The sequence below is a fragment of the Phalacrocorax aristotelis genome, chromosome 8 (assembly GCF_949628215.1).
Source record: "Phalacrocorax aristotelis chromosome 8, bGulAri2.1, whole genome shotgun sequence".
Lineage (NCBI taxonomy): Eukaryota > Metazoa > Chordata > Aves > Suliformes > Phalacrocoracidae > Phalacrocorax > Phalacrocorax aristotelis.
Window position 1 is genome coordinate 34642624 of NC_134283.1, and position 24704 is coordinate 34667327.

At 47.5% G+C, this 24704-nt stretch overlaps 1 protein-coding gene across 2 annotated transcripts in view; it reads right to left on the reverse strand.

Moving 5' to 3' along the window:
- NEURL1B (neuralized E3 ubiquitin protein ligase 1B) overlaps positions 1-24704 on the reverse strand; it is a 150562-nt gene that overhangs the window by 27568 nt on the left and 98290 nt on the right. Inside the window, exon 1 of one of the 2 annotated variants that reach the window (XM_075102423.1) lies at positions 7955-8085. The exons of the other annotated variant lie outside the window; for it this stretch is intronic. Within the exon in view, the coding sequence (XP_074958524.1) occupies positions 7955-7985 (31 nt within the window). The 5' untranslated portion in view covers positions 7986-8085. Of the gene's footprint in view, positions 1-7954; positions 8086-24704 lie in introns of those variants that run through there. 2 annotated transcript variants of the gene reach the window in all.

Here is a 24704-nt window from a genome sequence, read left to right on the forward strand (position 1 = left end):
AGTTATCGCTGAGGAAAGAGAGATACACTTGAATGAAATTATTTCATTTCTGCTGCCAAATGAAATATTTTATCTTTTATCTTTGGCTTGTCAAGGCAGGGCTTGGCAGGTTTAACATTCAAGTTATGGAGGAAGGCAAAAATCAAACAACTTTTTTCCCTGACATTTGGAAACCTGAAGGAAAACTTTCACTCAGGGAAATTCTCTCTTGACTGACTGTCTTCCCTGTGTTGCTACACGGGCGATGAAAAATAGAGCTTTGCTTTTATGTGGTCTATTTATTTCTCCCACATAGCCGTAAGACATTATGCCATCAGGAGTGCAATCACAAGAAACCTGGAGTCACAGACAAACAGATGGTTAAAATAAGAGAATTCCTAAAGTACAAAAGTCTCATTATTATGTAAATATCCACGGTGAAACAAGAAAACTGAGAAAATGAAACCTATTATATGCAACTACCTAGCTGACAACTCTACAAACACAACTCCATCCATTTTCTTCCCTTCAAAGCATCAGTAGCTCTTAAAAAAAATCCTAAATGTGATTTCCCTGCTGCCCTGAAAAGCTTTGAAATGCAGTTAAATGTTTTTTTCTTTAAAGAATCTTCCTGTGTCATTCCAGCAGCAAGCGACAAGTCGTTTCTTATCTTCTGATTTGGGTTCTTTACACCAGTCCTGTTGGTGTAGAAAGGAAAAAAGGACATGGTTTTTGGAGTAGGGAAAGGGATGGGGCCTGATCGTCTCATTAGGTGATCTCTGAGCTGCTTCACTGCCAGGGGTCGGAAAGAACTGAGAGAGAAAAAAGCCCTGAGTGGAAAGCAAGCCCTGCTTACACTAAGCAGAAGATACCTCCCTGGACACAGAGGAGAAAACAAATTAACAAGCAATAAATCACTTTCCCCTCCCTCACTCCTCCCCAAAGCCCCGCTTCAACTGTTCAGACACCAGGAATTTAATGTTCCAGCACTCAGTAATTGAGACAACAGGGCATCCAGGTCTGAAGGGAAAAGCTGGCACAGGTATGCTGAGATACAGCTTTCAACCAGACATCTCAGTGCCAGTGATTCATGCTTTTTAACATAAACATACAGAGGGAAAAATAATACAGCCATCAACGAGATACGGAACAACCCAGAGTAAACAGCATCTCCTTCCCACCAAGCATGTCCTCTCATGGGCATACATCTTATCTAAGGGGCCGTCTGGAAGGGGCTGCCCCAGCTAATGGCTCTGCACAGTTCTGTTATATTTCCAGCAGGCAACAAGGTAGGATGGGATGCCTTCAGAGAGGTGGTAGAACTTCACAGCCTAAGGGCACTGGTGCCATCAAATAGACATGGACCACTGACACGGGGTCAGTCCCCTCCAGGACACAGCACATTAGCAACACCAAGGGCAAGGGTGGAGAAGACACCTAAATGAGAAGACAGAACAAAGTATGGAAATGCTTTTATAGCAAAACTTCCTCCAGCGGCCGCAGACAGAAAAGCCACCCCAAGATGTGACATGGAGCCGAGTCCCTTTGGGCTCCCACCTCATACTGCACTTGTTGGTAAGTGCGCCCACATCTGCCCTCTGGGTAAAGTCTGGAGAACAGTTCACCAGCCAAGCTCTATTTTGATGTCAGGAAGCCCCAAATGAGCATGTGGCCGAGGAGCTCATTAGGAGCAAGGAAGGTGCACATCATGAGTCAGCCATGTGGTTTGGCTGCTGTGGCAAGAAGCAGCAGCAGGCACAGGATGCCAAACTGCTCCAGGCACAAGAAAGGAGACAAACAAAGGAGGTAAGAAAGATGGAAATACGATGAGATGGAGGAGGTTGTACACACCTTCTCCATAAGGAAACTCAGATGGGATCTGACACGTGTTTCAGGGAATCACACCTGGCCTCATCCCATCTTGCAGCTCATGAAGCCACCCCAGTCAAGCGAGCCCCTGCTCCTGGGTTCTCACTAACTCTCCCCCCCATCAGCAGCTTTGCTTTCCTGCTTCTTTCCTGAACCCACCACATCCATCACAGTGACATGCATGTTCCACCTTAGGAAACCTGCTCTTATTTTAGCTACAAATGTGCAACAGATAGGCTCTGTACACAGTAAGATGAGGAGGACGGGGAAGAAAATGGTTCCTTTCAAGGCAAACTGTGCAGCAGGACACTGCCTGTTCAAAAGTGAACTCCGAAACTCGATGAGCTTGATCCACTGGAGCTAACAAGAAACAAGGTGCTTATTTGCATTCCTAACTGAAAAGCCATTGAACGGGATATGCAAGGAGGATCCTTACTAGAATGGGAAGAGAAGCACAGCGTAAACTTCAAGGTGACTCATTCTTCTCCTGTCAAGTAAACATTAATGCCCGCACATTCAAACTTGACTGCCTAAAGTTAAACACCTTAGGCATACTTAAGCACCTCCATAGGTTGTCAAATTATAATGTGCTGGGAAGCAGCAATTTCCTTTGCCTGCAGTGAGGGCTTTCTAAGAGTTCTGCCTACACACACAGACGTAGGGGTGTGATTTTAAGCATCTACAGTAGGGTCAGATGGCGACACACAAGTCCTTCCAACCTGCAGCAATTATCTAGAGAATAAAAAGGAAGAAGTGCTGTTTGCCAGATATCCTAACTCTTAGTAAAGCAATTCCCCTCTAGAGCGTAAACAATGAAATAGAAAAGAGGGCCTGCTCAGCACTATCCAGCGTGACAGTGGAGAGCAATGAAAAGCTCTTGCTTTAATGACACACTTGGCAATGTGCTGTGTGCATCTGACAGCACACGGGCCATGGGGCATGACACACAGCTCCACTTAACACTGTCTTGATAGGGGATGCCTTCCTGGCCTCAAGTACAGTTGTTTCTCCAGTCTCAACAGCCGAGATGCCAATGGTAGCACTGAATTAATCATGCCAGTTGGCTGCAGCACATTTTTGGGTATGTACTGTGTGAGGCTGGTTAAAGATAGTCCTCAGTATACCACCAACCTGTTCCAGCTCTAAATCACAGCAAAGGCTGAGCAGTTTCGCAGGTTTCCTTTTGAAGAGTGGAAAAGCAGAAAGCTACAAAAGAAGCAGCGCATTAATCTATTTTTTTGCACTTCTGTGACCTTCTTCCTAGGGATGCTTCATGTCTGCATGTTAATTAATTAACTCTCATATACCCGTGTGAGCCAGTGTTTTCTACCTCCCTTACACACAAAGCAAGACTATGATAAAGCCACTTGCTCAAAGGTCACACAGGTAGTCAGTAGCAAAATCAAGGACAGACTCTAGAAACCTCAACTCCCAGACTAAAAGAGGCAGGAAAACAGGCTGAAAAGGGCTGTTATTGAGGCAGGATTAACACCTGTGATCACAGAGTTGAACGAAACCCAAACCAAAAACTGGTCTGAACAGGTACATTTTTCACTCAAACCAGAACAACCTGAAGTGTTATTTTGTAGTTTTGTTGAAGTCAGACTGGAACCAAACCAAACAACTTTCTGAAATAAATCCCTGCTCACAGTACCGAGAACTTCTTCTACAGTGTATCACTAGCAACTAGAAGGGGAGGAAGGACCAGAGAATGAATCTACATAAAAATGCTCTTCAAAGAGGAGATTTTAGCCCCTGGAAAGACAAACAGATCTTTTCCCACTACATGGTCTTTGCCTCTCATTTCTTACAAAAGAAATGTATATATTATGATAACAGGCATCCATATTTGAAAAAGAATACATAGAAACATCATCTTTTATCCAGAAGCTACAAATTCCTGCTGCCCTGCTTTAACTGAGACCCTCCGACCATCACTGTTTTGCAAAAGACTGGCAGATGGGAGCATTAGCCTGGTGAAGGCTAAACTTGGGATTTCTGGCTTGCTAAGAAAAAAAATGCTTTTAATAATTAACCCTTTCTCAAGAATACAAAACAATTTCTTGAAAATAAGAAATTGAAGTCACTTCTTCCAGAACAAGTCCCATTCTCCCTTGTGTTTACCAGACACAAATGCCACTCATACTTGGTATTCCTTGCAGTTGTGAGGAAGGCGGTGGGAGAAGCACTGCAATCAGATCCCTGCCGGATTCTTAAAAGGGAATTTGGCCCATTTGTTAAATACTAATGACCCTATTTGGGCCAGGATCAACAACTGGATCCCAACTGGAAAGCCCTTTACTAGTGCATCAGCCAGCGAGTGCCTCCTGCCTGCCCTGCCTGCCCTGCCCACCCACGGGAGCAGCTGCCCACGCTCACCCCACCACAGCCAGCCGCCATGTGCTGCAAGGCCACTTGCTGCCTGCCTGGCTCTCCTAGATGTTGTTCCTCACTATTTCCTGCACCTTGCAGCTCCATGTAAGGAGCTGAGCTTTGCCGAGACAAGGGAACTCTAACCTCTCCCAGCCTGCAAGTCCTCAAGTACTGCTGGGTTCCCTGCATCTTCAGGGGAGGCTTCCTGCCCCCGTCTGGCTACTAACCATTTTCTGAGCCCTATTTGAAGTGTCTGCCAAGGAAAGCAATTAGCATGAAGAAATTAGCACCATCCATGACGTAGAGGTGCGGATGTGCACTGTTTGCTGCCTCACTCACCATGAGTTAACTCAAGAGAGCAACTCCTCTGTGGAGCACCGCAGGTAAGAGCAGCCACAAAGCCATAAAGTCCGATGTCAGTATGCAACCCATCCACCACCAACACCCACGTGGCCTCCCAGCCCACTCTGCAGGTCAGGACAAGTTCCACCCATCGGCTGCAATGCTGCACACCTAGTTTATCACCTGTAGGAGACAGAAAAACGGCGTGCCTCAATAATAAAGAATTCACTCTTGCCTAACCACCTGCCTGCATATCATCTCAAACAATGGGCAGTGGTAAGGGGAGGGAGGCAAGAAAATATTGACACCCAGGTGTAAATTCCCACACTGCACTGGAGATGCAGTGCGAGCTTCTCCCACTGGAGATCAGAAAGGGTTGGCAATGGGTGAGCACCGAGGAGTGGTGGCTGGCACCACGGAGGAGCCCAAAGGCAAGGAGGTCCCGCTCACCCCTCCGAGGTCAGGCCAGCCGCAGGAGGCAACCATCCCGCTAGAGGAATGTGTCATGTATCATTTAACTGTCATCTAGATAAGAGCTATTTCCACCACCACCTCAGGACCGCTGTTAAGTGTATCTGACACATCTCAGCCCTTTTCCATTCAAATGCCTCCTCAATCGGTTCAAATTTAGAAGCTGCCTTTCATTAGTCTATTACTCATTTCAATACCACTCTGGTTAGAAACCTCACTGTTAATTTGACAAAGCCTTCATCCGTTGTGTGTTAACCATCAGATACTTGGCAAACACAAGTTTCCCAAGCTCCCAATACAAATTTCGCCAGCACCGATAGCGTGTGCTCTTGTATCATTGCATGGAAACATGGAGAGAAAGGGTGAGGCTGTGCAAGGATTTAAAGATGCAACAAGCACAGAAAACATATTAGAACAAATTTAGGTACAGATATGAGTTTAACTGTGTTCAATAGGATTTAAAATTGAATTCCACTATTCCACTATTTGAGAAGAGTATTTCCACTTCTATATAAAACCTGAATTGTTGATTGTTCGGCTTTCCCAGGAGCCAAATGATGAAGCTCCCTCCTCCTTTCCTCTATATTTGATCAGAATGGGAAGACATTTTCCACCTTCAGCTATTGATAGTGAATGACACAACAAAAGGGGAACAACATCTGTAGGCTTCTAATTTAATGCAACAGGTATGCAAATTTTAGATTGGGGGTGTTCTGGGTTGTTGGAGGTTTTTTTACTAAATACACCACTTCAGCCCATGGGACAGGGGAGAGCAATTCCTCTGTTAGTTAAAATGAGAGTGAAAGTACATTCCTCATTCTGCCAGGGTGAAGAAAGAGGTGCATCTTGGACAAAGAAGAGGAAAGACTTAATTCTGATTGATCATCTTTGAGTAATTCTAAACAGTCGCAGCACTTATAAATAGGATTTCATCCAATGATGCAGTCTTCCAGAAAAACTTTATCATTTTCAAATGGATTGTTCCAAGAACAGTTCTAAACATGCTTCCCTCTGTAATGCCATTTGGATAAAGAAAGACAAACAATGCATCTGAGCACATCAATATGAAAAATTGCTGAATTTTGTCCAACCTGACAAGATACGTTTACAAACTTCCAAATTGCAAACATCCAAAATCTATTCTGGAGCCACAGGTTAACAGCTTCTTGTGACTGTCGTTACACTGTAGAAACTGAACACAGCTGAATTTTGGAGAAAAGACACATTTTCAGCATCTTCCAGCATATTAGCAAATGCTGTTCAAGAGTCCTGCATGTTTTTGCCTTGTGCAATTTGACAAATGTTTGGAAATGGACTATCCCCACAAAGCACTCCTTACAGACGATCTCCACCTGGCAGGACAGGACGGAGATTTGCTAGGCCACCAGAACAATGTTACAGTTGGGCGGTCCACGTAAATCAAGCCTTCAGTTTTTTCCATCAAACTTTTCCTCTTTCTTAACAACTTCTCTTAAAAGCACTGCTAGGAACTCTTTAATCACAGAACTCTGGTACAACTGATGTCATCCCTTTTTTTAAATTCACGTGTGTAAGGCTGTGCATGTGAACACTGCTCAGAAGAGACTGTTCTAGCAGTAGGCAGATCAGTCTTCTGGAACAGAGCTCACAGCTAGATCCCACATCCCAGCAGCTACAGATATTTTTTTCTTTGGGAAGTTCTAGCCTTACCAGGGTAACCTCCCCTGACCCAAAGATACTTCCCTGGCCCTCCCAGGGTTTTTGCATGCACCCCTCGATGTTGCCTCTAGCTGAAAAGCCGACCCACAAAATGAACCTTTGCCAAGGTCATGCACTCCTTACAATGCCTTTATTTGCCAGTTGGCGAGGTATTTTTAAAAAATTAAAACCTCCTTATTGTAGAAGGAGCTAATTTCCCATTTAAATGTAATAGAGAACAAGAAGACATCCGACTAGAAATCTAATCACAGGTTCATAGTTAAACCACAAGCCTAGCGGCTTTCTTTTGTGCCTTGAAGGTCCCAAGCACCCTCTCTTTGCAAAGACAATATATGGCACATCCAAATGCAAATCTATTCCTCTCTTTATTTCTATATTCAGCTCCCTGGCTGATTACAGGGGGGCATGTGTCTGTATTCAATAGGTCCTCCTGGTTCTTTCAGTAAGTTTAATAATACCCTTTTTATTTATGGGAGCCCAAAGTACAAAGGATGCCACGCAGGAGCTCTGCAAGAGCAGAAAACAAGAGCGAACTAGCTGAAGATACCGACTGGCAAGGGCTCAGTAATTCAATACCGTTGATTCTATAGAGACCAACTGCTTCTATTATGCACTGATTCTCTGAGGAGGAAAAAGCCCCACAATTATGGACTTGCAAAAGGAAAAGAATCTGTACATGTCCTGTGTAAGAGCAGAATTCGCTAAAAAGGCAGTTTAAAGCCAGGGTAGTCTACCGAACATTTCAGATCTGCTTCCAAATAGTTTTCCTCGGGTGACTCTGACCAATTAACCTCTCTCCACATTAAAAAGTTGCGCTTTTTGTTTTTTTTTTAAAGAAGGGGAAATGAAATAGAAAGCCCCTAAAAGGATTCGGCTGAAAGGCTGGGGATCGCTGCTTCAGCTGCGAGAACAGCTCCACTTCACCCGTTTTGGTCGCTCTCACATGGGCGAAGCTGCACCCCGCCGCTGGAGCATCCCCGCCTCGGTGCCTGTCGCGGCGGGGACCATTACAAATAACAATAATAGCAAATTTTTTTGACTACCCCCGGCTTATCCCGGGCCGCCCCGCCGCGGCGCGGGGCTCGGACCCGGGGGCGGCACAGCCCGCGCCCCCCGCCTCGCCCCAGCACCTCCCGGGACCGGGTTCGCCCAGCGCCCCGCAGCCCCCCGCGGGCAGCGCAGCCCCCGCGCCCCTCCGCCGCCCCGCTTCCCCCGCCGGTACCTGCCAGGGTCTTGTGCACCGTGTTGCCCATGGCTCCGCTCGGCGGCGCGGCGGAGCCCGCGGCGGCCCGGCGCTCCGCAGGGCCATGGACAGCGCCCGCCCCCCGCTGCCGCGCTCCGCCGCCGCCCGCACCGCCTCCCGCGCCCCGCCACGCCCCGCAGCCACGCCCCGCCACGCCCCCGGCGGAGCCGCCGCCGAGTCGTGTTCCCCCCCCCACCCGCCGGTGCCTTTTCGGGACGTCCGGGGCTGCGGGGCCGCCGACCTGCCCCCCGCACCGGCCCCGCTCCGGGTCATAACGGCGGTGAGAAACCACGGCGAAGATCAGCGTCTGTTGCAGGCGCTGCCAGGCGGGGCCTTGGGTAAACGCGGGCCCGGCTTTTTCCGAGAGGGGCCGCCAACCCCAGGAAACTACTTTTTGCCTCTCTCCCTTAGGAAAAAAAACTCGCCCTCCTCCCTTAGATTAAAAAAAAAAATGGTTTGGAGAGCAGGACGGCATGGCTGGCAATTCTGGCTTTATCCTCCGGACATCCCTTTCTATCAGCAAAACCTTCCCGGGGAGTGCCAGCGGCACTGGGAAACACTGGGAGCTGATAAACTCAAGCTCTTTTCCCCTCCGTGCTATTTACTTAGGAGGTCACCTTGTCTAAGGCACTTTGCATCTCAGTGACATGGCTTCCTCAGCTGGGAATTGAGGGTATTAGCAGGAGTGTTGTGTTGGCAAATTCATCTTTAGTTTGAAGCACATTGATACCATGGTGACGAAGGACACCTCAGCCAACAGCCTGAAGTGCAGTATTGACAAGATCAGCCTCACAATTTCTCTCCCCTCAGATGTAAAAGCATGTTTATAGCCCCATTAGAGGAGAGCAAGGTCTTCCTTTTTCTTCCTGGTCACACTTGCACTGCTGAGGGGTGATGCTGCCAAGCCTTTCCTCTCTGAGGCTGTTTTCTCAGTTTTAAGAATGAAGAAATGGGAGAATCAGAGCTACAAAACGTGCTGCAACCAACACCTTGGGCTGATGCGCAGTGCACAGCGTCTGGGAAAATCCCCTGTGTCCCTTAGCAGAAGGCACATCTGTGGACTATCACAGGACCTGGGACACAAAAAAAGTGGAAAGAGGGGGAGAGCCAAGCGCCAGTAGCTCAATGGCCTGGCAGAGATCAGGCTTTGAGCTATTGTAGGGAAGCTAAAATAACAAGCCTTTAATCCCTAGATCACGTTGAACGGGTCAAGTATAGCTCAGTAGATGAGAGGGATCAGAAAAAAAACCTAATTTCCAGTATTTTTTGCCATCATATGGACTTGTTAAAAATGGGATTATTGAATGAGACACCAGCAGCTGTTCTTAAAAGTGCTTGCACCCATCTGCTGTCTTCTTAGGTTAGCATATGTCTCCCACTGTGTTTGGTGCCTTGAGCTGTAAACTACATGCAGGAGCTGTCAGAGGGCAGGAGCCAGCACACCGAAGCACAGTGCTCCCCTGCAGGGAGAAGGGGAGGGGAGCAAAGTCATCCTATTTACACAGGGGGGAAAGTGCTTGTTTCACTAGACAGTGGGGAATGGGAGGCTTTGGCTAATACCAGCCCGCTTCCCACAGCAGGGAGTGGTAGTTGTTATTTTAAGGCTTAAATGAGCCTTAAAAAGCCAGAGGTGGCAGAGGGGTTCTCCGCAGCTGGGTCTCTGCGGCTGCCTGGGGGCTGCCAGGGCAGCTCGTGTGCGTGCCATGTGTGGGCTGTGCACCACCTCCCCAGGGGCTGCCCAGAGATGTGCCATCACCCTTCTTCCATGCTCTGACCACACCAGCCCAGAGACAGTTGCTGCCTGTCCCAAGGGTGTTCCAGCCCTTCCTCCTCCCCAAAAATGAGGTTAAAAATAGAAGACAATAAAATGGAAATGCACATCCTTAGGACATGGAGGCAGCCTCCAGGAATGCAATCAGTGTTCCTACTTCTTGGCAGTGTAGAAATTTATTAAAATAACCCGCTTCACACAATGCAAAACAATAAGCATGAGAAATAGTTCAGCAAGGATGACTTCACCCTCCCCAGAAACCACACTGAGAAAGTACAAGAGAATGAGAAAATGACACTGAGCGGGGACTGAAAGGCAGTGCAAAGTCACTGCTCAGCCTGGAGAAATGCAGAAAGGAAACCTACTGTCCCGAGCAAGGAACCACAAATGAAAGCTCATTAGCATGCTAAAATCCTTTCTGCTCCAGCGAGTTTTGATAACTATGGATAACACACTTCAGTAATTTCTTCTGTAAGCCTGACAGATGGCTGCTCCTCCGAAGAAATCCCCTTCCCTGTCTCTCCCTGATTTTGATCAAGGGACAGGATGACCTGCATGCGCGTGTCATTTGCTTTGGTATCTGCATTTTCACTTATAGCTATAAAACAGTAATATCACCTAAGCTCCTTCCTAGTATTTTTTATTACTAGATCTTAAGCCATTTTGCAGACAAGGTGACTGACATTATCCTTATTTTACAGGTGATGAAACCAAGGTACAAGAGACCCAGGAGACACAAACAAGGTCACCCTGTCAGCCATCAGCAGACTCAGGAGCAGAGCTCTGGAGCAGAGAAGCCACAGAACACTTACTGTGTTTTATCCAGCTCACAGGTCTGGACACTTTTAGCCATGCACACTATACTGCTGCTTCTCCCGCTGTGTTTTCTGTGCCCCCCATAACAAATTCATCTCAGTGGGATCAGTGGAATAAGATCAGGGTAATACCATGCAAGGGAAAAAGTCTCTGAAAGGCATTCTGTATTACACTGTATTACAGTCCTCAGCTCACTTTAATCACCTCTAAATCTTTCTCTGTGTGGATTTGTACCCAGGCCTTTAAAATATTGGACAAAAAAAAAAAAGAAAAGAAAGGTAAATTTCTTCCTAAATCAAAAATGTGATGAATTCCACCTGAGGATTGTCACAGACAAGGATATTATACAACCCTCCTATACCCAAATACACAGGCCAGACCTCTCGTGAGAGGGTAGGGGCTGTACTGGCTGTTAGCGGTCACATAAACAAACTTGTATAAATGTAATGTTTCTGGAAATGCAGAGCTTACAAAGAATAGCTAAATTTCCACTGTTTGATACCAGCCTGAGGTGTAACTCTTCTAACAGCATCAAACTGGCTGCATTGTCTTTGTAAATCCCTTGGGGGCTCGAGTTTTAGGGGATAAAAGACTTTATGAAATGTAAGGTATCACCGTTAGCAGCTGCCATTCTTGTCTATCTAACAGATGGCAGTAAATAATGACAAACTCGTCTCTTTCAGCAACAGTGAGATAAAACACTGCAAAATCTGTCTGTCTTTGCCCTTCAGGGCAGGAAGCCCTCCTGTGCTTGAGCAGAGCAATCTTCTCCAGTCCTGGATTACAGCTGCACCATGGGGTTCACCTTCCCTGGCCCGCAGAGCAAGGCTGCAGTCATCCCTGCTGCTGGCTGCTTCCCAGCAAACACCAGTTTTACTCTTCCACTCTCAAACTGGCCAGTTCTGTCTTGTTCATAGCTGAACTCTACTGAAAACCTGGGGACCTCTCTAAATATCTATCTTTTACTGAAGCCAGATTGCTGTGTGCAGACGTTTCCCTCCAGAGCTGTGTATAATCCTGCTCCACAGCCTGGGGGCTGTCAGCTCTCAGTCCGGTAATACCCCTGCACCTTCAGGTTTTTTTTTTCTTTCATTGTGACTCTAAATCTGAGTAGACGCTTGCAGCATCCATTTCTCTTTTAGCCCCATCTGTCTGGAGCTCTGAGACTGTCCGAACCAGTTCTACTTCCATCACACCTCACCTTGAAACCTCCCTTTCCCTCCCCTACTTAGCAGGAGGTCCTTGGGAATTCTCAGACACTTGCAGATAAAAAATACCCTGGAAAAATACGTGAGTCGACTGTACGGGCCTACAATGCTCTTCCAGCAGGCAAATACCACTGTGTCTGAAAGAGTACAGTTACTCTGACATGCACATCAGTGACATATAATACATCTTCTGCAAGTCCGTATCCAGCATGGATGCACCAAGCTGTATCACAGAAATAATTCCTTCCTACTGACCCATGCACAGCAAAAAGTTCATTCCTGTAGCCGTCCTGAATGGTGCTACGTGCCTCCCCCTATAGAAGTCACCCTCCTGCCATCACCTCATGTTTCCTTTCCTCATCCTACTGGCTGAAGTGACTGTCCAGGAGAGAGCAGATTTGACTGATAAAAGCAAATGTTACTCTTTTCACAACTTCCCAGCCTTCGCACCTCATTGGTGGAAGGAGAGTACTAATAAACCTTGCTCCTACTTGGAAAGGAGAAAAAAAAAAAAAGCACTCGTCCCTGAATTCCCATAATACACATTTAAAGAGGTATTTGTTTAGGAGGAATGCATGTACGGAGCATCCTCCAGCACCACGCAAAGCCATCCTGCCACCCACGGCTTCCAGCTGCTGAAAGCAATTACTTTCCTCCCCTGCTCTCAGCACTAGCACAGGATGCACCGGGTCTCCACAGGTCACACACAGAAACTGGTTTTTACTTTTCTTTTTTTTTTTCTGCAAGAAATTAAGGGAAGCAGGAGCTTCCAGTGCAACAGTAGGAAAACCTTCCAAAAAGATTCTTGAACTGGCCTTGACTGCACAGCAATTGAAGCTGTTTCCTGATCCGAGTCCTTACTGCCTGCTGGAGATTTGGCTGTCATGAGGCTTATTTACCCAAAGGTGGGGAGATTAAATCACATTTTCTGGGAGACAGGACAGAATGGTGTTGGGCCAGACATGACCCATGGGAGCTGACGCAGACAGGGAAATGCAACCCACAGAGATGGATGGGTCCCATGGTCAAGCAAGACCTTTCTGGCTTCAGAAGAAGCAGTGACCATCTGCCCTCACCACACTTTTATATTCAAAGTCCACCAAGTGGCTATGACATGTGCCAGCCATGCAGTATATGGAAAAGTAATCTCTGATGAGATGCCAGAGCAACTCTCAGCCAGGGAACGTGTGGGCATTCCTGGGAAAAAGGGCTCTGTGATGGATTCCTCAGCCACAGGAATTATAGCCCAGGCAGAAAAAGGAAAAGGAAACAGTGAAACCACAGTGCAGCAAAATGCAGTTCGGTGTTATTCGCACAAGTCACATCTCAAATGGCTTTGGTAAGTATAACAACACAGTCCCCAAATGACAGCAGAGGCAGTCACGAAGAGCAGAAGCCAGGGCTGCAGCAAGAATGACACGGCTGCAGGGAGGAGCAAGGAGAGTGGAGCCAGCAGATTGGAGGCATTAAGGGAAGACTCGGTGAAAGCATCTTTTTCTGGGAAGTGTGGTTGGACTGATTGTTCTGCCATGTTATTAATTGCTTTACATAAACAGCACTTTCTCTACAGAGAACCCAAGAGCACCCCCTTGGGTCATTCCCCAACCTTTCCATAGGGTATGGGGAGAAGAGGGGCTTCTGGCAATGAGTGAACACAAGTCTGACCCTGCAGCCCCAGAAGCACCAGCACTGCTGGGAGATGCTCCATCTGCAAGTCCCAGACGAATGCCCTTTCCTTCGGCGGGGGCGGAGGGTGGGTTGGACCCATGTAAGGAAGAATTTCCAATTTAGAAAACAAACAGAGGCAGTTCCTATTGCTGTCAGTGGAATGTCAGCATCTCTGGTCCCAAGCACCACTGTCAACAAACAGGCTCACAAATGCTCCTTCAGCATCAGCCAAAATAAAATCCATGAAAGCATCTATAACTCAGCATTCTTTACACACATAACAAGCTCTCCTTTTTCTTTTTAAATCCAGTCTTGTCCGCGTAATTTAACATAAAGGAACTGTTTGTGGGCTGTGTTATCAAATGAGTCATAATTTTATGTGACAGTGTAATATGATTTAGAGAATTCTTGGCACACCAGTATGGATTATGCATTATAATCCCTTAATTTGGACTGTTAGTGCTGTGCAGCAGTGACTGGAGCGGGAGGGAGGGAGCAGGTTATCTGAATTACTGTCCTAGCTCTGCTTCTGCATTGCTGTGTGACCCTCGCAAATTAGTTACCCTCTATCTGCCTTACTTTTTTCATCTGCAAAGCAGAACGTGCCTGTGTCTTACAGCAGGGTTAACTAATGTTCACCCAGGAGATCTGAAGAACATTACGTAAGTGCAAATTATTATTTTAATAAGGGAAGAAAAGCAGAAGGACTTTGTTTTGGATGCAACAGGCTTATCTTGGGAAGTAGCATCAGAATTATGAGGACACGGTCTCTGGGTGCTGTATACCAGTCACAAGCTAATTGGAGATAACGAATGATTTTCAGAAACACAAGGAATAGGAAGCGCTAACAGGAAACCTAAAGATTTGCAAACTGGGTCTCCAGAAAATAAGCATGATTTCTGGTGAACATTGGTATGCAGAAGATAAATAAGAACCCTTGAGGAAACCCCCCTCCCATTTCCCAAATATTGCATGATAGTGTATTCTTGACCAGCTACATTGGGTCAACAGCCCTGGAACTGAAATCAGCTATCATTTGCTGATATGCAGGCAGGGGCCTCTGAAGGAGGACCTACCACTCCAGGGGCAGGAGCTATGTTTGGCAGGTAGGGTGCTGAGTGATTAGGATGATGAGCAGCCACCCTGGAGGAAATGGAAGTACATGTGAATCAGGAGCTGTGGACACTTGTCCACTTCAGTCTGGGCTAAAAGTACCAGAGTCCATTTACCCAGTCCCACTCATCAGAGTGGAAAAGTCTGAGATCAGAGTGTGCTCAGGAGAACCAAACAAACAAACTCAGAGCCTAACATCTGCAACTGTTGCCCCTGACCCACCTCAGCTTTCCATTCCCTTTGCTTTTGGTAAATATAAACTGGCCCCTATTTAGCAAAGGGTCACTAGGCAGGGAGGAGACTGGGTACCCGTTTCCAAAGCTATCCTGTTCCCTTTGGCTAGCTGCGTTCTGAGTCCATGAAGTCTAGCTTTGTCTGCACGGTCCAGCACAGGCCCTGGTCTGGTATTAGCAGGGAGCATTATTTCTGCAGACAAGGAGGATGCATTCTATGAGACACAAATACCACATGAAGAATTTTGGGAGACTGAGAAATCCTCCCCAGAGATAAAAAGAAACCCATCCAGAAGAAATGAAAAAACCCACAACCTACATTTGCTGGCAGGAGGGTTTCTTCTGAGCTCTTTTAAAAGCAGCATGCTGCTGCCAAGGGAAATCTGTCAGAATTGGGACGCATCTGGGGTAGATAACTGGCCTTTCCTGGGGCTGACTAGAGACCAACTTTTTCTTAGTAAAGGAAGAGAGGTTGTTGTGACAGACAAAACAGGCAGACAGCAATGGGTGGCCTCTGGGAGCTCTTTGGGAAGGGATGACAAGTGAGAAACACAAACATAGGATGTCTGCTCTTGCTTTGAGCTCTCTCACCTGTTACTCATTTCCCCAGACAGGGCAATGACTGAACCAACACTTTCAAATGCAGTAGCTGATAATATTTTACATCTTAGGAGCTCATGAAGCAAAAAACCAAACCAAACAAACCCCACATATATTATCTCTAATACATTCTAAACATGGGACCAACTTGTTAAGTCTGTATCTGGGAGTTATTCTCTTGAAATAGGAAGAGGGGGAAAAGGGGCTGAGGCATCCTGGATAGCACAGAAAACTATCAGGGGAAAAAGTAATCTCTCACTTCTTGCTCGACCTTCCCAATATTTTCATGCATATTGTAGCAAAAGGGAGTTGACCCTTGATGGCTCGTAGTTAATTTATAAGCAGGAAGCTCTATGCCCAGAGGATGCTCATGCTGCCATACCAGCTGCCCAGGAGCAAAGTAGTTGCCTGGTGCACTGCGGGAGAGCTCTGCACAGACCAGAGGCAGAGCACAGCCCACCAAAACCCTCCACCTCTGCTCGGCTGGACCTGCTGTGCCAGGCCTGCACAGGGGACTGCATGTGGCCATCCACCAGCACGTCATCTCAGAGGAAAAACGCATGCTGGGGGCAGTGAGGCGGATAGAGTATCCACGTAGAAACGAGCAAAGCCTTTTGTTCCGCACACCTCCTGCGTTTCATTCAGCGCACCCAGCACAGACGAGGCGAGAGATGAGTCAAAGCTCTCACGTCAGATGCGCCTCTCCAAGGGCTCAGCTGTGGTGCTCCTGGTTATGGTGAGATGAGCACCTGCCTCGCCACCACAGCTCTGCACCGTGCCGCCCGCACGCTTGTCCCCGCTGCCTGCGTGCCATGCTCAGCAAAGAAGCCTGCATCCCACCGCCTGTTCCTTCTTCACCCGGAGCTGCTGGGGGGGGGACAGAGTCACCATGACGTTTGTTTGCAATTGCAGAGGCACCCATAGGGATTTCTGGAGAGAACCTGCACCATCAGAGCAGGCTCGGGATGTCCCACGGCCACAGTGCTGCTCTTGGCCTGGGATTCACATTCACTCACACGGGCGTTGTGAAGACTGCCGGGTGGTCGAACAGCTCTTCTCTGTGGGCTTTCCTAGAGGAGCAGACCCCCAGGCAGCAGCCTCACCTAGCAGAAAACATGTCTTTAGTTGAGGGATTCAGGTTTGCCCCTCCTGTGAGCTCCTCCTCCTAGCTCGCCCTGAGGAGGGGGCCATGCAAAGCATCATTTCTGCTGGCACCCCAGCACTGCACAAAGGCCACTGGCTCGGCCAGCAGGAGAGCTCTCTGGGGGACAAACATGGTAGGTCCCCAGGGCAGCCGGCTACTGGATCCTCCCTCCTCTGGCTTCAGCCTCCCCTCCCTGCTCAGAGCATCTCCCAGAGTACCCCTGGACATGGCACAGGTGCTCCAAGTGCTTGCAGGGTCCTTCTGTTTTGGCCCGACGGTTGGTGCCATTTCCTTGGAAGGTCTCCCACCATCAACACCCTTCCTGCAAAACCCACGAGTGCCAAAGCAGAGCAAAGTCTGCCAAAAAGTCCAGTCAAATCAGCACAAACACAGCAAAGCATCTCTGAGCAGAAGGACAAGAAGAGGCAGCAGTGGGCACGGTGGGGCAAGGGCCAGGATGGACAGCAATAGCTTACGGCAGCATTGCCACTAAACACCCATGGTTTCAAACCAGAACCCATGCATTGCTCGTATTAAAAATCCCATTGGTATAGAGGAGATCCGAAATGAGAGAAACTCCCCAGACTTTCCCTTAACTGTGAACACATCAGAGCAGTGTGAATGTTGTTATTCCCTTGTGAGCTCTAGCTCTAGCCCTCACAAAAAAAGATTATCTCCTGTTTTCCACAGATTGTCCTTCTGGAGCTGTGGCATGGAATCCTGACCTCATGTGTGAAACACTGCTGCCTTTATCCCTAGCCACAAGAACATGAAATCATATGACAAAGAATCCAATCTCAGCTGTCCTCTTCAGGGCAGAACAAGACATGATTTATAGATTTATATACACACATGCCCATCTATTCATCCTCTTAGCAAACAGTTCATGAAGTATGGCTTAAGCCTTTCTGAATCAGGCGATTCTCTGCTTAGACAATCAATCCCTAACTGCGAGTCTGCAGGGAAAGACATCATGTTGCAGGAATGCTGCAGAAGCTGTTGCATATACTGTCCCCTTTGTTAAGAATAGCATCTTTGCCTTGGATATATTTTTTTTTCCTCCTTAGCCATTTAATTTTATGAAACAGGGCCCAGTTCCAGCAGGCAAGAAGAACATAGTTAGATTTTGCTTCTCCTTTCCTGAAAGGCTGAGGAAACAGATTTTTAAAATGTGCTTAGTGGGCGTTTGGTGGTATGAATTCTCTCCCATAGTTCGGCATTTTTGAGACAGAGAGCGAGCGATAGTTACGTTGCATATGGTGCCTGGTTTTTCTTCTGTAGCAGGTAGCCTAGAGGGTTGCCGCTTCCCCTGCCATGAAAAGAAATCAGAGTAGATGTTTTAATTCAAAAACATTCTGCAAGGGGCTTCAGGTTAGACCTCTTGTCAAAAAGGCTCAGTACAGAAATTTGTAGAAATTTATCCAGTGCTTGTGTGTAATGAAAAGCAAATTATACCTTGACAGCAACCTACAAGGCAGGTAGCTTTCTGGGGCATGGCCTGTCATTCTCTGCAGCCCAGCACCAAACACAACAGGGATTCCTGGTACATGGCTGGGGCTATTGCACACTCGCCTATAGCCTTAGTAACAATAATAACCCTTCTCAGAAACATCTGATTCATCTCTCATAAGAACTTTAAAACCAGATGTAGCTCTCTTGGACATAACATGGGTGAAAGAAGGACCAAAGTTTCTACACACATTCAAGTCGCTGGACACCTTCAAGAGTCGTCTGGACAGGGTGCTGGACCATCTTGTTTAGACTCTGCTCTTCCTAGAAAGGTTGGACTAGATGATCCCTGAGATCCCTTCCAACCTGTGATTCTGTGTGATTCTGTGATTCAAGTCTAAGGGCATCACTGAGCATTAGTATCCTGGCAGAGCTGGCAGAAAGGACAAATAGGCAACAGGGCAAGTTTCAATCCTTCCCTGTCCTCTGATTCCACCCATGGCAGTGATGGTCCCAGCAAGTGTCCAGCTGAGCCTTTCCTCTGTATCCCCGTTATGGGGAAAAGGTGTTGGAGCTTGGGTGGAGAGGCCATAAAAACCAAGCATGATTCCACTGTAACCAGTGGTCTTTAACCACTGCAGAATGACCAGTGTGAAGATATGGCTGACTTATCACACCGGCCACTTGCACACTCGCTTTGCAGGAACACAGATAGGTGGAGATGTCCATGTACCATTGGGAGAGGTTAGGAGACCATAAGTAAGGAACAGGCAAAAGGAATAAAACAGAAAGATTCCTAATGAATGATGTTCCTGTTTCCGTGCAACCTTATTAGCAAAATAAAAAGCGGAGAGAACAATTGCCAAGATGTGCTACATCTGCAGAATTGTGTCCAACTTAAGTGCACATCAATGTTCTATAAAGCATCAGTAATTCTTAAAATCTACTGATTATTTTTTAGCTGCCAGTTTCAGAGACTCCCCAGGAGATACTGGCCTAAACCTGCTATCTCAGCTATTGAATAAAGAGACAGGATATTTCATTAAAAATTAAAAAAAAAAAGCACAAAAAAACCAAGCACCAAAAAAAAAAACACCCCAAAAACACCCCCATGAGACTCAACAACTGGGACTGAAGATAGCAGCCCTGCAGCCATGAAGCATGGTTTTAAATAGCTCCAGTTACTAAATCTTGCCTCTGAGTTCTCTGAGTTGCATATGTTAGGCAAACTCTTCCTTTTCAATTCATGGGGAAGCCCTTTTCCACCAGCTGGCTGCAGAAATCCATCCTTTTAACCAACGCACACCTCTGCATCACCCACCTTTCTGCTCTGCTTCCACATGGGCTATTGCAGCTGCTGGCAGAGTGCACCTAACAACACGGGCAGTGAGTGCATCATCCCAGCCCAGCTTATAGCACAGAAATCAGTCAAAAGCAGTGCCAGCCCTCCTGAAGATCAGCAATAATGCTGGGGTAGCTCTACAATAAGGCTGGCAATTGTTTTTGCCCCTGAACTCAGTGATCTGTATTATGGCTATTTACCTACATTTTAATTTTTAATGATTTCTAGCAATGAACCCCAGGCCTGAGACTAACTGTGAGAGCGGGGAAGTTCCCCAGAGCCAGTTTCTGATGGCAATGCATTGATCCACATCTGTGCGGGTGCGTGCAGAAAGAGACCAGCCTGCTGGTTCATGTTCCTCGTGGGTACCGTTAGGAGGACCACTTGCTCGGGCTGCACTTGACTTAAAGGGCTATGTCCCGGCGCGCACTCAAGACAGTGAGTTTGTACCAGTTAAGACACTACACCTGTGTCTCATTAGTTTTTCTCCCATATACAAGGCTGAGATCTGAATCTTGATGCCTTTTCCTCTGTGACTTGGAGCAGGATACAGGATTTCTCTCTTCCTTTGAGAGGCACTTTGAGATAGGCAGCTGAAAGACAACTACTACAGTGCCACGTGGATTTGGGGATGTTTACAAAACTGCAAAACTCAGAGCTGTCTAATAGAGAGAGAACACTGAATTCATTACACCCCCAGACTGGGGTTGGGCTCAAAGAAATTTCAGATGATGGGGATGTTACAAAACTTAATAGGACATTAAAGCCTTTCTTTTGAGGTGCCAGAGAACCAGCCTTTTGGCTTGACATTCAACCCTTCCCTTTGAAAAGACTGAGTCCCATCCCCAGCTTTGCAAGGTCACAAATGAGGACCACACTGGCGAGTCACTTAGCGCATCAGCGCCTTGTGGGACACACACCAAAACGGCATGGGGGATGAGAGGTAATGTAGTGGCCTGGCTTTTCCAAAGCAGCCAACACCAACGCATGCTCACGATGACGTGCACCCCTAGCAGCTTACTTTCCCAGGGGCTTTCCAAGAAAGGCTTTACAATGTCTGGAAAACAGCTCTTTCCAAAGAATCTCACATAGACTTTTGAGAAAAATGAGGCCTCCCGAAGCAGCAATATCTACAAAACATTGCTGTAAGTTTTTTTATAGGTTTTCCCATTGCAGTGCCCAGGGAGCACATACAGAGCAGTGAGGTGAGCCACAGCTCCCCAAGGAGGCTGGTGACATTGGACAGGGAGGGACATGGACTCAGGCCATGGCTTCGTGGGCTGACCTGTGAGGTGATGCTGGGATACCTCAGCTGTGTGCACATGAGCCGGGAGGGATTCAGGAGAGTTGCTGCTGCCCCTGGGTGTGCTAAGGGATAGGGATGTGCATGCAGGTGAATTGAACCACGTGCTGGCACAGGGCTGTCTAGACCATCTTGCCCAGCTCAGAGATCTCAGAGATTGTGGTAGAAGCTCTGCAGCTATCAACTTCAGCAGCTTCAACAAAGCTGTGTTGACAGACATAGCATGGGAGATACATTCAATCCCTGTATCTTCCAGCTAGTTCGTCTCTCTGCCCCTTGCACCAGCTTCATGTTGGCAAGCAGATATGTGGCTCCACATCCCTTGGTTGTGGCAGACAGCTTTCTTCATCAGACACCTATTCTAGCTCATCTCACTGGTGGGATCCTTTGGCCTGGCCTGGGTTTGCTCAGGCTAAGAACTGCACTTAGTTTTGAGATTAAAACAACAGAAAATCTGTCATTGACTTTTCTAGGGCCATTAATTCACTCTATGTATTTTAAAACTACATCTGTTTTGAACAGAAGGACCCATTCTTGCAGAGCTTTTGTTATTGAAGGGTTTTATTTAAAGAAAAGAGGAAGCAGCATTTATTATATATCTCTGTACAGTGAAAAGGAGGCAATGCCTCACAATACTTGTGATACCTCTAGGTATTAAGGACAACAGTTTGCAAGACATCATCTCCACTGCCTGGCAAGGACAGCGAGCCTGTGGCCTTCGCTATGCTTTTAGCTTACACTGGCCCATTCATCACCTGCCTTTTTAACTGGCAATGATGAGGAAATTATGTATGCAAGCAGCCACGTGTACCACAGGGTGTAATTCCTAATGTCCCATAGCAGACATTTTTCCTGGTGCTAGCAGGTGTTTCAATCCTTCATCTGGACTTTTATGAACAGTGCTGCTGGGTATCTCCTTCCAGCTGCTCCCACTATCTAGCTGTCAGCTGTGTGCCAGCTGAAAAAAAAACCCAAACCACCAGGGAGGGTTTCTGGGGCATCTGGAGCAGCTCAGTGGGCACTGCCATCACCCTGCAGCTTGGCCTTAAAGGCTGGTAGAGGAAAAAGGCACAAAGGTGGTCACTAGACCAGCTACTGGCTCTTCATGTTCCCTCAGACTCAGTGGGTTGTGTTTGTGCTGCAACAGCCAGCACAGCGCGGAGCAACTCATCATGGCCAAGCCTGGGCCACAAAGCCTTAAAGGGGAGTGGAAGAAGGCTGGACAAGAGGGTCAATTGGCTACTGTCTCCCCAACAAAGTTTGTATTTGTCTAAGCTCTACCCAAATAGCAAGAGGGTGGTCCCCCCTTCTTCTTTCTTCCAAGCAAAGCTGCCCACAGCAAGTAGCATCATATGCAAGGCTTGTCCCTGCAGCTCAAAGAAACAGCAGTCACAAGTGCTCAGGCTGCGCCTTCTCTGGAGGGGTTTTCATGACACATTTTTCCCACACATCTCAGTGCTTTATAAAATACAAACGAGCCTCAGAGCACTCTGAGGAGGTGGTGGCTGTTGTGTTGCATTTCTACACTGAAAACCAAGGCACAGAGATGTCACGGAGCTGGTCACAGCCCACTGAAGTCACTGGGAAAGTCTCCTACTGCTTCAGTGGGAACGTGGGTTGGGTCCTCCAGCCTTCTCCAGGCAGGGAAGCCCCTGGCACAGCTAAGCGAAGTTTGCTGTTGCACAACCAGGGGAATGGCACCCCAATGAGCAGTTATCCTGGGGTGCAAGAGGACTCCACATTAAGAAGGAACAGGACTGGAGCTGGCTCCCCACAGCAGCACCACTTCTCACAACATGCTTTCTGCATCATGGCAGGAGAGAACTGGCCACATCCCCATCTGTTCACCATCTCCACCCAGCCTGGTAGAAGGTATTTATTCCTAGAATCAATGGGGCTTTATCAGTAGACTTTGACATACAGCATCTCCCTGCATATTTCTGGGCCACACACAGCCCTGCTCAGTCTCCTACCCTGATGCTGGAAAGGACTCAGTGTTGTACTGCGTACGGTACAGGCTCTGGGCTGCCGGCAAGCTTCACTTCAGGCTCCAAAATGACTCTCATCTGAGCTGTGTCAGTCCCAGAAGCCAGCCCTTGAAACACCAAAAGTTCAGACCACATAGTGCATTCAGCAACACTCTCATCACAGCAGTTTGTAGTGGATGGTATTTCTGGGTCTGCAGCCATTTAAAGTCCCCAGTAATTAGAGAGGCAGAGTCCTGAGTCTCTCTCTGAAACAAGGCAAATCGCTGATTAACATGGAATGGCATAAGGAAAAACAGGACATGGGTTTACTTTCCTTATTTCTTTTGCTGTAATTGTTCCAGATCTGTCCAAGGAAAGCATCCCTCAGGGCTTATCAGAGCAGCCACCACAAAGGAGAACAAAGGAAACACCAATCATTTCCAGTAAATCAAAAAATGACAAGCTTTAACCTTCAGAAGAGAGCAGATTCCTGCAAAGGATTTGGCTGCTCTGTCTTTGAGTTTCCTTTTCCCCAGTCCAGGTTTCCTTCCAAACTTTTCCTCAAACAATAGAGATTGGCATCAAAGAAGAAAGGAAAAAAAAACAAAACCCAAAACCCAACAACAAACCTGCCCTCCTTACACAAATAAGCTTAAAATGGAAAGACAGGCCTTGTCACTTGGGAGCAATTGCAATGTGGCAGCACTGAGGAGCCAGGTCAAGAGCTGCAGCCCTGTTGTGCAGGTGCTGTACTGTCACACAGGGCAAAAAGATGCTTCTTGGCTCCCTCTCCCTCCCTTTCTATGAGTAGGAGAGATGTTAGGGGTCTGGGAAGTAGTTACTCATATCACAGGGCTGTTGCAGAGAATGACAGCACATCACAGCAGCCCGCTGTGAGGCTGGTGAGCCACCAGCAGAGTCTGGGAAGGGTAAATGTAGCCCAGGCATCACATACCAGGTGCTCAAAGGAGGGCACAGCCTTCCTCAGACCTACTGCAGCTGGCACAAGCTCAGAGAGGATGGTGCGTCCATAGCTCTGGGATCTGGACACAACATAACCTTGCTCCTCTCTGGCACTAATTCCCTCTGCAGTTTTGCCCAGCTCATGTGCTTTAGTGTCCTCGGATGTAAAACAGACTTAGAGAGGTCTCCAGAGACAAAACCAGCTAAATGTGGATATTCTGGCAATGAGGGATTGGCCCAGACACCATGCTGACCCGCCTCTCCTTTCAAAAAACCACATGTGATGCTGAGCAGGACATACTTCTTATCCAGCAGGAGACAATGGGAATTCAGTCCAACCTGAGGATGCACTGGTTTAAAAGGCAGTATCACTTAAATCAGGAGGAGTAAATAAACCACACATCTGTGACTGTCAGAAAAGACAACACGTGAGGATAAGGAACCAAGGGATTCCTTGAGAGCTGCAGATGTTATATACAGCTGTATAATTGCTTGGGCTGCTGTAAATCTAAACTCAAGGTCCTCTTTTTCATGGAGAATGCTTTTCAAAACCCCACAGGGAACAAAGAAATCCTTCCTATTTTACCCACACATCTTTCCTCAACTAGGAAGAGAACAGGTATCTCAAAACCTTCTTTTCTGGAGAGCAAGACACACCATAGTCAAATCCATGGAGAGTGCAGGTGTGTGACAGGTTGGTGCCATGGACTGGCTGCCACGGATGACCATGCCTCTGGGCACGTTCAGCCCTGGCTATGCAGACAGGGGCTGCGGCACAGCCCCTTCCTGCCCCACAGTCCTCCACCCCTGCATAGTGAATCAGCTCAGGCCAACCATCTGCGTCTAAGCACCTGCCAGAAATAAGCTTAGCCCTAGAGGACATGGCAGACATCCACAGGAGCTGATGAAGAGTGTGTATGATGGCCTGTGATGCTGTTAGCTGCGTGCATTCACCTATACCTGCTCAGATGCAAGAACCTGCCTTTACCCATGTCTGTCTGCTGTCCTCCACAGTCACCGTTCCTGGCAGTGCAGTGGGTCACCATGGCTGGGGCAAGCTCTTGACAGGCTTGTACTGTGCGTGTGGCTCTACCTCTTATCCCAACTCAGACCCCATTGTTTTACCATCTTTTAATCTAACTGGGCAGTTAA